Source organism: Bombus vancouverensis, chromosome 7 (genome assembly GCF_051014615.1).
Source record: "Bombus vancouverensis nearcticus chromosome 7, iyBomVanc1_principal, whole genome shotgun sequence".
NCBI classification, from domain to species: Eukaryota; Metazoa; Arthropoda; class Insecta; order Hymenoptera; family Apidae; genus Bombus; species Bombus vancouverensis.
This window is the reverse complement of record NC_134917.1, coordinates 17,607,995-17,622,321: the sequence shown is the minus strand read 5'-3', so window position 1 is coordinate 17,622,321 and position 14,327 is coordinate 17,607,995. Positions and strand designations below refer to the sequence as shown.

General features: G+C 43.9%; 2 protein-coding genes across 11 annotated transcripts in view; one reads left to right on the top strand and one right to left on the bottom strand.

Moving 5' to 3' along the window:
• LOC117157241 (cytosolic carboxypeptidase 1) overlaps positions 1-14,327 on the top strand; it is a 34,327-nt gene that overhangs the window by 7,392 nt on the left and 12,608 nt on the right. For all 9 annotated transcript variants that reach the window (XM_076619958.1, XM_076619957.1, XM_076619956.1 and 6 more), the window contains 12 exons: positions 1,055-1,137; positions 1,754-1,865; positions 2,029-2,171; positions 2,241-2,385; positions 2,522-2,653; positions 2,792-2,935; positions 3,666-3,837; positions 4,198-4,264; positions 4,460-4,635; positions 4,729-5,317; positions 5,800-6,309; positions 6,677-6,855. In XM_076619958.1, coding sequence (XP_076476073.1) covers positions 1,055-1,137; positions 1,754-1,865; positions 2,029-2,171; positions 2,241-2,385; positions 2,522-2,653; positions 2,792-2,935; positions 3,666-3,837; positions 4,198-4,264; positions 4,460-4,635; positions 4,729-5,317; positions 5,800-6,309; positions 6,677-6,855 — 2,452 coding nt within the window. The remainder of the gene's footprint in view (positions 1-1,054; positions 1,138-1,753; positions 1,866-2,028; positions 2,172-2,240; positions 2,386-2,521; positions 2,654-2,791; positions 2,936-3,665; positions 3,838-4,197; positions 4,265-4,459; positions 4,636-4,728; positions 5,318-5,799; positions 6,310-6,676; positions 6,856-14,327) is intronic.
• On the bottom strand, positions 6,922-13,342 carry nw (narrow). 2 transcript variants are annotated; one of them, XM_033335194.2, is made up of 4 exons: positions 13,188-13,341; positions 10,621-10,978; positions 9,841-9,996; positions 6,922-8,835 (listed from the first exon to the last, which is right to left on the bottom strand). In XM_033335194.2, the coding sequence occupies exons 1-4, from the start codon at positions 13,231-13,233 to the stop codon at positions 8,124-8,126; spliced, it is 1,272 nt and encodes a 423-aa protein (XP_033191085.1). In that variant the 5' UTR covers positions 13,234-13,341; the 3' UTR covers positions 6,922-8,123. The 2 variants fall into 2 exon arrangements, with proteins under 2 accessions (XP_033191085.1, XP_033191093.1); XM_033335202.2 differs by having other exon boundaries at positions 8,718-8,835; positions 9,834-9,996; positions 13,188-13,342.

The window sequence follows — 14,327 nt, the reverse complement described above, 5'->3', positions numbered from 1 at the left end:
ACGATAAGGATTGCGCGGATTGGCGAACAGGTGTGCCAAGCAGAGTCACACGTCATACACTGGCCGTCACTCGTTATTTTCGAAAAGCCGGCTTTCCATTACATAAGAGTTTTCTTTAATGCTGATAGATCGTTTGGACGTAATCCAAACCGTACGGTACAATGTTAGACTGTCTCCGAGAGAATCGCGGTCGTGCCAATTTGATAAGGACTCGTTGTCTCGTTGATCGATATTTCTTTACGTTCGGAAGCTCGTGGAAACGGTGTCGTTGCACCGAATCATCGTTTGGCTAACGAGACACTTTCCATTGGAAAAAGTTTCGTTTGCTATTGCGACGTTCTGCGTCGTCGTTTCGCGGTTGCTTCCAATACGTAGTTTCGTAGAGAGAATTGCGGCAATTTTTTATTTGAGAAAATATATCACACGGAGAGACGGACTTGCAGAATCTGGTTGCGAGTTGGTTTGCTTAGGTTCTTTCAGCTGGCTCGCGTTCAACTGACTTTTTTCTCTATACGCTCGTGCACGTGTTTAACGTAAGTATCTATTTACATTCTTACGAGACCCGCAATTCCTAAATACGTAAACGGTGCTTTGTCAACGTTTCAATTGAACAATCTCCGATTAGGCAGCGCTTTCAATCAGAGGAGACATTAAAAATTTAACAGCGATCGATTATATCGAGAAGATGTTGCGCTAATGACTGAATATTTTCTCAGGCCAACTGCTTAGTGTGTAACATCCAGCTTTTTTATGGATAGTGTTCATGGCATTGGTCGCGATTGGCCTCGTGTCAAGTCTGAAATAGGAGCCATGTATTTTGTCAATGTCCAGTATGCTTGGTATCGCATCTGTTCCTTCGATTATTCATCGTCGCGGACATTGATTTATCTATGATTTACGTATTTTGTTGTTTCGTTAACAGGAAATCGACCGATATAATGACTATTCGTTAATATTCCTAGAATACGGACGGTCTGATTTCCCTCGTGGAAATTTCGTAAAATTCTAATTACAGCTATTGTATTAAAACGTTTAAAGAATCGGTATGTTGCAGATCGGCGGGTGCGTGAGCGCACGTTGGAGAAATTATGGCGCAAGAATTCCGGCGCGATGGAAATATTCATCACAACGTTGGAGGTGGGTAGCTTTTTTAACTCTTCGCGTTCAAACATATTTTCCTTCGCAAAAATTCGCTTCGAAAGAATCTACGTGCGATGAATTTGTGAGGCGTAAACGACGCACGCTATCTACTGATCTATCGATTAACTGCTGTCTCAAAGCTTCTATCTCATAGAGCCAAACTTTGTCAACCCGCATTGTTACATCACCACTTAGATCAAAGACGAGGGCGCGAACTTTTACTTGAAATCGCGTTCCTGATTTTCAAGGGGCGTGACCGAACGCCCTGGCTTTTGCGAAACCCGACATTTAATCGACACTTTGTGGATCCAATTAAGCGTGCGGATAACCATGTCACGATTAACATTTTGCACGATATGGCGTGGTTAGGTGGCATCAGCCAGCTCGGTCCCCATTGTCTGTCTTGTCGACAGGGCTTCCTGCGGCATGCAAAACTGGAAATCCGTTCGTTCCATTTTCTGTTAAGTATCGCACGCACGCATCGCAGCAATAATTATCCGCATGGCCTGCTGCGCGTATCGAATATCTCTCGATCGTTTCCTTTTGCTATTGCAACGAGCTCAGATGCATTAAGTATAAATCGTAGAAGAATTATAAAGTTCGTTTGTTACAGAACTGCAAGGATCACGTGATAAACTGCAGTATCGCCAGCATATTACACGAATGCATATCACCCCGTGTCGCGAAGGGGAAGACCAAAGGGAACAAGAACAAAAGTGCCACAAGTAATTGCAATTTCTAAGTTTCGACGAGTTGGTGTTATTGTTTCCGAAGAAAATCTGCCAGTAGACGTGGTAGAGATTTGTAGAAAGTTTGGAAACCTAGATCGTATAATTGCTATCGGAGATGGTACGGTTAATTGAAACGATAATTGGCTGTCCTTTGCAGGATCCAGCAGCCGAATGGCAGTGATGCAGCTGATCAATTTAGGAATCACGCAAGTTCTAGTTAAGCTTTTAGTTAACCTGCAACACGCGGACACTATTTCGAGCGAAGTGCTCACGCAGGAGGTGCTTTGGCTTTTGGGCCAGGTAATATACATCGTCGTTCCCTTTACAGTTTCGTTCAATTTCTTTCAATTTTGTAAATAAAACTTACAGATAGCCCAAAGGGACCAGAAGTTCGTGTCAAAGATAAAGATGCTTAATACGATAAAATTGTTTCACACGCTGCTGAAGCAACATTACAACAACAGCAAAACGCTACTACCGTTGTTATTGACTGTCAAATGTCTGGCCAGAAACTGTGAGTAAATTGTCTCTGGATGAATAGATTTCTATAATTCAGAGTTTACAGATATCTCTATGTTTTCTACACAGAAATATCTATAACTTGTCGAACGTTTCGTGTTTATAGTTGTTTAAATCCGACTGGTTTTCAGCGATCTCTCTTCAAGTGTTGGTGAAGGACGGCATCTCCAGCACACTGGAGAAAACGTTCGTATGCGTCGGTTACATTCCGCATCTGAAACTCAGATTGCTGTTAGAGTGTTTCAAATATTTCACAACGAGCAGTACGTAGACTATTTTCGTTTATCGTTAGCGACGCGCGAGCTGATCCCATCAGCGAATTGAACTTTAGCAATTAGCCGGAATTTAAACGAGTACCGGTATACAACTTACTTACACGAGCATGTGTGTTTTGTTCGTAGAACTTTGTTGCACGAAATTCGTGAAGGTGGGCCTTGTGCATCTGTTGATGAGGATTTTCGAAAGATGGGAACGATTCGACGGCCCGATGAGACTGAAGATTTGCAATTGCGCCTTGATCACGTTGCAGCACTTATGCGTCATAAGTGAGTTTATTCGTGCCGACCTTTAAGCGTTGCGAATTACGAGAACAGCCGGCCGGAAGTTGAGTCTGTAGGGCGTAGAACGTATAGTCGCTTTTCAGCATCGACCATCGTGTTCTTGGGTTATTCCTAAATAAAACATTCAGATTAGATTTTTATTTATTTAAATCGATCGAGCAAATTGAAGTTTAAATGACAGGACTTCACTGAGATTATCTTCCACTATCTATGTTTTCTCGTTCATGTAAGCATTTTACGTTCACGACAAATAGGTTCAATTGTCGGGAATTCGTTTGATCTGTTGATCGCTTCCAGATAAGTCAATTATATTCTTTACAAGCGTAAATATGTATTCGACAGAAATGCCACTATGCGTTAGAAGATAGAAGATTTACAAGCAAAGAATTAAATACGTTGTTATATCCTAGAGTTATGTCAGCCTTAATTAACAACTTAATCGTGCATTAACTGAAAGATTGTCCGAATAACCAAAAGCTCGTATAAATAGAGTTCCACCGTATACAGACGTCGTTTCTTCTTGTGTAATTATTTTTGAACCGGTTAGTTATAGCTTAGTTAGGACATCGAATGGCTCTAGTTATCTTTTCTTACGACTTATTTGCCATTTCTTGCAGAGCAAACATATCGCATGTAAATTTATGTTCGCGTTATATCCACAAGCGGTGGTTTTACGTCGCCATTACACGTTGGGACTTCTTTTTGCCCGTTTCAGAAGCCGGCAGAAAGGCTATCAAGACGAACAATGGTCTGCAACTACTGTACCGGTTTTGCAGCAACTGTCCGGAGGATAAGGCATACGATTCGTTGCTGTCACGTATATGCGGAATAATCAATCAATGTCTGGAGAAGAAGGAGCTGCCGGTGCCCGAAATGTCTCCGGCAAGGTGAACGAAACATTCAAGGACGCACGAAATCGATCAACGCTCGATCGTAGCTCGAATCGTTTTTTCACGACGGTAGCTTATTGTTGATCTGGGCTAACGGATCAATTATCTGACGTTATCCATTATTAATAGTGGAAGAAGCATGTTGTTTGTTACGATAATGGGTAGAAGATAGGCGATTGAGAGAGAAGTAGAGATTCGTGTATCGATTTGCTAAATATTAAAACGAGAATTTTACTTTGGGTATCTTGAGTATCCAGTGTGTCATGTGCATTATGTAGATTTCTGCGCAGATATCCTCCGGCAACAGGCAGCATGATTATAAATAACCTTGTAAATCTATGTCGAACTTTTTTGCAGATTTGTGCTACCCGAAGCAAACGTTAGACCGAATAGCGCCGAGAGTGGCAGCGACATCGACAGCCAGGTGCGTATTTTTGTCGGTCGGAATGATGCAACGAGTGAAACGTAAGGTTGCGAGGCGCCACACGGGATCATAAAACATCGTATAATTGCCTTTTGACGCCGGAATGGTTTCTAAGAAACTGTCTTAGGTCAAATGTTAAGTACCGAACCTTAGCGAGCATCTGTAATCTACAACGAGCAAAATGTCTCTACGCAGGCCTGTAGCGTGGCTTCTCTTGGAAGACTGTACAGTGACCTTGATTCCGGAGACGAAGAAGAAAGTCAGAATTCAAGGACGAACGTGAAAAATATGAATGCTGCCGACGAAGTGGACGAGAGCAAATTCTTCGCTGGTGTGTTCACTTCTCAAAGATCGGAGGAGGATCTGGCTGAGTACGTCGACAATATTTTTAACAGTCAGTTTTTTGGGTTAAACTTTCATTGAGAGAAAGTTTAATTAACCTGTATGTCAACTCGATTCTTTAGATACGGCGCTTTCTTCAAAGAATTAGGCAACATACAGAACCAAGTTTGCGTAGCAAAGTCTTCAACGGAGAAATTGATCGATGCGGCAGACACGAGGATATGCAGTAGCAAAACGAAAACGTTCACGAAGGATCCGACAAAAGAAGGGATAACAAAGAACCAAACGTCAAATAATGACACGGCTATCAAAATCTTTAACGACATGTCTTCGAATTTGTCGGATCAACAGGCCTATTGCGTGATAGCAAGCAGAGTGAAAAGCGTGATAGGTTTCGTGAAGGTGGCTTACCCGGATTTAATCGGTGGCGATGGTCTCGGGAAGGACGAGCCTTTGAACAACAAGGACAGGAAGGTCTGTCGATCGAAACTTCTTACGTGCGTGGAACGAGGTCTTCACGGTGGCACCTTGGTTCAAGAAGTAGTCTATGATCTTGACGCTTTAGCTTCTAATAACAGCGACGAGCAAACACCGGCTGATAATCATTTGTGCAACTGGGATGAGAACAGGATAGGGAAACGTTGCTCCGACACCAAACAGCTGCACTTCGAGTCCAGATTCGAGAGCGGCAATCTGAGGAAAGTTATTCAGGTACAACTCTATGAATATTTCGTATTATTCAATCTTAACTGCACTGCCAGCCATAAGTATCATCACGTTATTGTAAACATCGCTCGACTAGGATACCTTATTTATTTTCTCAAAAATTTCGATTGCCATCTACGCCTCGCTTTTTGTACGGAACAATCTTTTTTCTGAGAAATAAGGGTATTAGTAATTAGTAATTAATTAGCGTTTCCATAATATAGAATACGAATAAAATATTTATTTACTCGAGGAAGTCGGTATTCCTCAATATCCTAATACACTCTAAACTTATAAGTGTGAGTACGTTATAATGTAAAATACTAAATAAAATAAAAGGTGCTGGAATTTTCCAATAAATGTAACGTGTAAACGCGATGGTACTTATGGCTGGTGATGTATATCTAATTTTTCAAAGAACGATACTTCCGTTGGTTCTCGTTTCGCGGTAAATCTGCATCATTTCTTTCCAATCCGCTTCCTTGCAGATAGGCCCGAGAGAGTACGATCTAATCTTGACCCCGGATGTGAACAGCGGCTCCAGGCATCAGTGGTTCTATTTCGAGGTATCAAACATGGAGGCGAACCTGCCGTATACGTTTAACATCATCAACTGCGAGAAGGCGAACTCGCAGTTCAATTTCGGTATGAAACCGATTCTCTTCAGCGTGACGGAAGCTCAGTTAGGCAGGCCAGGTTGGGTGAGAACAGGCGCCGATATCTGCTACTATCGGAATTGTTATCAACGTCCAACCAAGGGGAAAAATTATCTGACTACGTCGTTCACTGTCACCTTTCCTCACGCGTACGATGTTTGCTATCTGGCGTACCATTTCCCTTATACGTACAGTTTATTAATGACAAATATCTGGAAGTGGACCAGGAGGGTTCCCTCGAATACGTATTTCAGAGCGGAGACTCTTTGCGAAACGTTAAATGGAAACAACAATCCTCTGTTGACTATTACGTCTTTGGATTCTAAGAACAATCCTATACAGGTGAGCTTCGAAGAGGAAATATGTATACAATTTAAGAATTGAAAAGAATATTTTACTAGGTGATGGATGACGAATGGCGTTGATTTTATTACATAGAAATTTGAACTCTTTGACAGGCTGATACAACGAAGATGAATTCAGAACGAACGACTTAGGAAATATTTATTTCGACGTATATTTATCGACAAAATTTCTTTCGATAAAAATTTCTATTTTCAACTTTTCACGGTCAATCGATTTTAATAGTTTCGTTACGTACAATAACATCTAAAATATATGAAATTTATGGTATTATATTTTTTATGTTACACTGTGAAAGGGTCAATGGAATGATCTGGAAACATCTCGTTTCCTCTTTATTCTCCAGAACCGTAAGGTGATATTTCTAACATCGAGAGTTCATCCGGGTGAAAGCAATGCTTCATGGGTGATGGATGGTACGTTAGAGGCGCTGTTGAGCAACAACCCTTACGTAGCGAGTTTACGAGACGATTACGTATTCAAAATAGTGCCAATGCTGAACATCGAGGGTGTGGTAAACGGTTGGTAAGTGATTTCTAAGAAGGTAGTTATGTTAAAGGTTGACAAAGATCGACACGATACCAACAAGAATGTGTTTCGTACCTTTATTAATATTCAATTACACAAGTTGCACATTCGCGCCGTGTTTACGCAATGATATTCAAGATCCATGCGTCGATGACCTATCGTAGCAGTAAGAAAAATCATCTCGTGAATGTTGATCTACGCGTATGCCGATTGTCATATGTCTGGATGACCGAAACGTTGCGATTCGTACGTGTTCCTCGAGTAACCATTTTCCATTTAGCATCCTTCGAGACCCTGAATACTCTAATTTTAGTTCAAACGTTAAAATTACGGTTAAGATCGACGTTCGAACCGTTATCAAGGAGAAAATCCGGGTCAAACCGATCGGCTACGAAACGTTTCATCTTGCAGACGTACGAATAACGTTAACTAAGATGATTACACGTCGATATGCATGAAGATTCGTGGCACGGGCGGACTCCCAACCCTACACCAATGATGATTCGGTTAGCCTTAAGAACAACGATAATGTAGTTCACCGTGCGTTTCCTCCTGTACCAGCTTAATGCCTGAGATCCCACGCAGATGAGTCCTCACGTTCGTGTTTATTATCATCTACCATGTCTACGAGTCAAATAGCGCTAAATGGATACGTGATCCGATAAAAAAAAAAAAGACTGCTGAAGAGATAGAGAAGAATCGAGCGCGACCGATCCTGTCACGCGGATGCAATATGTCCGCCGGTGCCACTGATTAAGGATCGAATTGAAATGGTGGAATGAATGCCCTTGCGAGAACGATGTCGGCTATCGTCGGAGATCGACGCCAGAAGGAAAAGACTCGTTTCCAAATTTACGTATGTATTCGAGCAAATGAACTGTTAGCTTAGTTTAAGTTTCAAAGGAAATCGAACATTCTTGAAACTTCATTCGGTATCAAGACATCTCTGTTTAAGACGAAACCTGATTTCGAAAGTTTTCCTTCTGTCGATCTAAGGACCCCGACGATTGCGAACGGCGTGAAAGAATCCGACGAGCGCTAACCGGAAATTTCATTGAAATCAGAACGAATGGATGAGCGATGAATGGCAACGACCGGTCCCATCGTGATCGCGATGGGATCGCTCGACCGCACGCGTGTACGCGTGCCTCATGTCCGCTGTATAAACATTAAAATAACGTACATTAATACATCTAGTTCCTCGAGAATCTCCTATGCTCTTCACTTATTAACGAACAACGCGACGATGCCTAAATTGTAAAGCGTTACTTGGACGGAGGGTCTAATACTTTGCCGTTGGTGCGCACTTTGATGTTGTACCTGTAGGCCGGTTCCGCCTCTGGCAGGATCGTGCTGCTGTCGTCGTCTTGATCCTTCATCATCGACGATTCAGCCGCCTCTGGTTGGTCGTTCACGTAGTAATCTTGGACGCTGTCGTATGGACCGACCGTGTGTGCGTCTTCTAAACCGTTATTTGGCGACTCGGTTTCGCCATGCATCTCGAAATAATCCGGTGACTCTCGATGTTCGACTTTCATGTCGGAGGCCGAACGTAAAGAGGAACGATGAACTTCGCGAGTCTTAAGGCCATCGAATACGCTGTCTTTTCTGGCCTGTGGACCTGGAGTGTCGGTAAACAGGCTCGTGATGTCGGGAAGATGATCTGGTCTGGTGTTGTCCAGTTCAGCGTTAGTAGGTTGTTCGTGATCCTCGGTGATTACTGGCGAAGACGTGGACGGTGATAAGGCGGGTTGCTGTTGCTTGTCAGACGCGGGAACGGCCGTGGTAATCAGCCTGCTAACGACCGGGTCTTCAGGTAATTTCTCGTCGACGGAGCTCTCTTCTTCCGGTGTTAACTTCTCGTCGATGCTGCTCTCATTCTGCTCGTCGTTCTTGCTGGCGTTGCTTTCCTCATGCTCGTCGACCTGGTCGTCGCTGGCTGGCGCCGAGGTGGTCGTTATATAGGGTCTGCGATTTCTGGAAATCGCGCACTAGTTTCAGGAGAACGTTGTCGTCTCGTTCACGAAGGCAAAGCGATAGGTTTACAGAGGATTATTATTTAGAATAGAAAGTTGTGACAGTGACTTGTGGTGTTCCCTCTCGTATATTAGCGATAATTCGTATTAGTATCGTCTATGGTGTTAAAAGCATAAAAAGTACATAGAAAAAGTCTGGCACCACTGCTTAGCGTAATATTAGTAAGATCAAATATTGAAATCGAAAAGTGTCGATAATATCGATCTATAATCAGTAGTGTCCACGCTTTTTCAGATTCACGTGTGCTTTGCGTCTCTGCGTGTGTATTATGCGTCGTGTGTCTGACGTTTGCGAGAAGCGAGAGAACGTGTTATTAATTATAAGCTGTGTTCTCGTGTTCGGGAACGTCACGAGTGATAAGCAGTTTACGTCCGAACGACAGCAAAGGATGTCGCACAGTTTCCCAAGTACCATCTATCTTAACAATTATTCAGACTACATTATCCAGTGAAGCGTTATTTGTCAGTTCCTTTTATCAGTTCTCATAACTCATAACCGCACGGAGAAAAAAACCTGCCAGTCCGTTAGCCACCGTGGACTCACTGGCTCTCTACGATCGCCTATTTAATTAACGCATGAGACAAAGACATCTTGTCCGCGTTTAATACGCGCTCGTATCGAAGCGTTCACTCGATTAATTTGCATAGGAAATTCGAAGGAGCCTCGTCGTACCATAAAATCGTTCGCGTATTTACACGGCATATTTCGTTGGCGTAATTACATGGTTGCAAGAAACGCCTATGGGCCGACCAATTATCGCGTCCCTTACACTGATATCTTATCGGTTTGTCCCACCGTTTTCTATTTTTTTGTCCGTGCGCCATCGAGATTCACCTTGGTACACGTTGAACTCTTCTGATAGCCTATCTGCCTATCTCATTTTCTCTCTCTCTTATTCTCGGCGGTTTTGTGTATTTTTGTGACAAGTATTATCTCACCTCTTACCCCTGAGTCGCAGAGACTGGAATGCTGCCGTAGTTGTAGTAGTAGCATCTTGTTTGCTCGCAGATGAAGTCCTTAACCAAGGTGCAGTCCTGGGCCTCCCATGCTAACGTAGGCGCTGCCATCGCCACGCATCCGTCCGCGCTGCCGCTGTCACCGCTGGAACCGAACAAGTTCCGGATTAGAATTTAAATCACCCGGCACCCGTTTATCGATTCGATGCACGCGTTTCCGGGTGGAGACGCGTGCACGCCGCGGAAGGGACGCCGATAATTATCGTCCGTGACGACGAATCGATCTTCGATCTATTGTCTTCTTCCTTGACGCGAAAGAATCTTCGCTGTGTTTCTATTTGCCTGGCTCTGTAGACAGAACGTGCGTGACGCTTGCTTCCTTCTGCACGCGTGTCTTTTGTCTATGTGATTTCCGGTTCTGACTGGCTTTTTTTTTTTTTTTTTTAACGAAGGATCGTTACGAGGTTTGTTCCAATCCGATAAATCATCGTTTCGCAAGGTTACACGCCGAGATAAAGATAAAGAGATAATTGAAAAGTCACGCTTGCTACTTTCTGTGTGCGCGTGTTCCTCGTCTACGTGATCTCCGATTCCGATCCGAGATTTTTTAACGAAGGATCGTTAAAAGGATTGGAAGGTTCGTTCCAATCTGCTAAACTATTATCCCGAAAGGTTAGAGAGTGGGATAAGGTTCTTAATTCCAAAGGTCGTTACGAAGTAATCTACGAATTGATTTTAGTGGAAGTTTGACGTGCAAGTTGATGATTACCTTTCGCGTGCCACTCGTTGAGGTTCGGTGCCGGGTGGAACGTCAGCGGGTCTGTTGCCAGGTCGCCTCAACATGTAGTCGAAGGTGGCATTGAACGGAAGACCTGTGCTCATCCAGAGGAACATGTCCGTGCCCAACTTGTTGCCGGATGTCCAGAAGTCGTATTTAACGTAGCCGGCGTTTTTCAAGTACTGCGTCATCGTATCGGCTTTTTCCTTAGTCTCGAAAGAGGCCAACTGCAAGCCCAACGAACGACAGTACTGATAGGCCAAGAAGTAATTCAGTTCGGGACTGTAGGGATTCATCCTTGACACGAAGTATTGCACACCGTCTAACTGGATTGTTGTGATCCTTTGAGCTGCAAAATTCATTTCAATTAAAGCTCGTTATTATTCGTCAGAGATATTCATTAATCATCGAGAGAACGTATGTTAGGTACGCATTTCTGCTAAATGTTTACCAAGTGTCGCTCGATCACCTGCAATTTATTCCTAATGATTGTCCATGCAGCGTTCCATTATGCTCGAATACATCGGCTAAATTTATTTAAATGAATTCAAAATTATGTATCGGAAGGTGCTGTTTATTTTTTGAAAATCAACATATGTTTCATCGATTCAAATGCTAGAGAGCTATCGATCGATCCCATGCCCGACAGAGCCAGCTGATGAATAAAAAAGGAAATTCCTTTCTCGTTCTCGTATTATCTCATCGAGGCACGTCTCCGCCATTGACTTCCGACCAGGCCACAAATGGCAGCCCCAGACGCGGGAAAAATCATCCTGTGAATTCTAATCTACTCGGTGTTCCATTTTAGCATCGTCGCGCGAACCGTTACGTCTGCTAGCAATTATAACTACTTTTTATTCGTTCAATTCGGAGATGCATGTCGCGAAGCGGAAGAAAAATGCACTCGACGTATCCAACGAACGTCGTTCCCATTCACATCGAATTCTATAGCCTTTCAGCATTTTAAATCAGCCTATTCCAACCATCCAGATCTATCAACTACCATTGTCTTCCGTTTCCTTTCCTTCGTTTGTCGTTAATTAAGCTTCGTAAAATTTGTTACGAATACTCCTATTAGAAAATATAACGTCAGTTTACAGCGTCACATCGAACAGGTCGATTGTGTTCAGCTTAACTCGCACTCCCGCTCGTCGTAAATCATTTACTATCGCGATTTTAATTTATTACCTCTGGGATATGTATACATCATTGACGGCGTTCGTTATAGCCAGACTCGCAGAATGACTGTGTAGTTTGTGAGAAGTGCCGTGTTCGCACGATACACGGCGTGCGAGTTCATCGACCTTCTACGTCTATTTGGTTAACTGTACTTATAAATTATGACCGGTTCAGGCCACCAAATAGTTGGCAGACGACTGATACAAAGTCTAGAAATTTCGCAACGAGCTTCGCCCGAGCTGTTCTCTCTCTTTGCGCGCAAAAATCACCTGCAGATTATACCAAAATTCCTTTAGGAACGCGGACCACGTTAATTTATCAAATTTCTTCTCGCAATTGGAAATCGCGATGGACGTTTAAGTATGTGTTAGATTTTCCAAAGATTTAACGATGAAAAGAACGTGGTATTTTCGACGGCACATGTTACGAAATAGACGAGCGAGCAAATTGATTGGAAGCGCCTTGAGAAAGAAGACGCGTGATAAATCGAAAGGGTGCGTTTCGCGTAAAAATGCTCCGGTTCGTGAAGCCCGCGGCGCAGGTGGTGGTAAACGACCTGAAGACCTTGAGACGTCTGCCGCCAGTGCTCTCTAGAAAGAAGACGCCTGCTAGACGCTATGAGCCGCGATTTCATTCACGAATTACGCGTCAGTCGTACGTATGGTAATTAACGCGATCGCGATGACGATAGTTTAGAAGCATTGGAAATTCGTCAAGCATCGTTACGCGTTGCGCGAAATAAAAATTCGGCACGATTAAAAAAGGAAAAAAAGAAATATCTATCAAAGGAAAAAATTGGAATGTAGAAAATACGAGGAAAGAATCGTGACATTGGATGGACTTCTCGTCGTTAATTAAAGTCTGGATGCACGGTATCGTCCGTTGAGCAGAAAAAGAATCGTTGGGCGAACGTAGCATGAATAACGAACCGCGAAGAAACGAGTCAGAATGACGAACGAGTGATCTTGAAGTGGCGTGCGTGATCAGCGACCGCGAGTTTCCTCTTCAACGTTTGAATGCACCGGACGTCGCAGTCGACGTTTTCTTCGAGGGAACGACAATGCGAGGACGAAAGCATCGAACAAAGAAGAGAAGTTGAAAAACGAATCGATGCGGGTCGAGGTATTCTCCGGACAAAAACTTGGCGTTATTCCAACGATACGAATCATCAAGAGACTACCAGAATTCGAAATCCGAATCTCAAACTGTCGAAAGTTCGAGCAAACTTCTTGCCAATCCACCTTGTTCCTAGCGAATTCCAACAGTCGGATCAGATTCCTCTCTGGTCTCTCGATTCTCGAAAGCGAATTTTTCAGATCGAACGTACATTTTCAGCGAATTGAGCGATAACGACCGATATGTCGAGAAAGTGTACCAACCTGAGGCGAAAGCCGCGACGAGCAGCAACAGTAGAGCGATCTTCATGGTGGCGTGTGTCGATTAATCGATCAAGCAGCCGTTTCCGTTTCCGACTCTCGGAATACACCGGATGTTAGTGTTAGGGTCGCGTTCTCGGACTGGCCTCGCGCTGCGCTGTGGGGCCCCTTAAGAGTCTTCTGCCCGGATCCCAGAGGAGGGGGTCGTTGAAGATGATTCACTGGCTAACCTAGAGCAGGACGAGCGGAGCCCACGAAGGGACGAGCGGGCACGAGAGAGCGGGATAGCTCGAGACGTGGACGGGGGATACGAACCGATCCGAAATGTAATCGACTTGGCCGCGCAAAAAGCCTGCGAGGTGACAAGGTCAGAAAAAAATACGAGGTACCACGATAGATGTCGGTGCCGGAGGGTTAGAGAGGATGATGCGGTGCGTTCGTTGACACGGCTTCGCTCTCTCGTACGTTTCTTCTCTCACCAACTTTGCTCTCTCGGTCGAACTTTTTAGCCCACCGATGCATCGAATGTAGATTCTCGCACGTTCTCGCTTTATAGCGCGAAGATTTGCGAGTGATTTGGAGGATTGGAAATTGTCGTTGGTCGGTTCGACCTTGAATCTAACGAACGTCGATCCGACTAACGCGCAACATACGATTGTACTTTCTTTTCTTTTTCAACGCGTGCCTATACGTCGTAGAGAGAGAGAGAGAGAGAGAGAGAGAGAGCATAAACGAAAGGAAAATGAAAAAATCGAAACGAGATCGAATCGCTACGAGATCGGAGAGCTACGAACGAAATAGCGAAGCCTGGATCGTTAAGGAAACGGAGAACGAGGCGTGAAGCTGTCTAGCAGACAGCGGGAAGATGGTTTGACGGTGGACGCTATTAATAACGTTGTCCCATCGTATAGTTTGTTTTACGTTGGTAGTTGCAGCGGATGGAATTTCGCTTTAGCGTCACTTCACGATGTTCATCGTCCTGAATGGAATTGTATCGACGAGCTGGCGCAAAAAGACACCGACCTCAAGGTAGACTTCATTTCTGAGCGTGGATCGCGAGAACGCGCCACATACCATCCCTCAAAATCACCGTTTTCCATCGTGAACGACGTGGACGATCGGGATGCGTTAACGATATCATCG

What these genes read in the sequence shown, in the direction of transcription:
- nw (XM_033335194.2), bottom strand. Translation starts at nt 13,233, where the DNA reads ATGAAGATCGCTCTACTGTTGCTGCTCGTCGCGGCTTTCGCCTCAG. An exon ending in CGTCGCGGCTTTCGCCTCAG is followed by an intron (nt 10,979 to 13,187) that starts GTTGGTACACTT and finishes TGAATTTTGCAG; the next exon opens with CTCAAAGGATCACAACAATC. An exon ending in CCAGTCTCTGCGACTCAGGG is followed by an intron (nt 8,836 to 9,840) that starts GTAAGAGGTGAG and finishes CGCGATTTCCAG; the next exon opens with AAATCGCAGACCCTATATAA.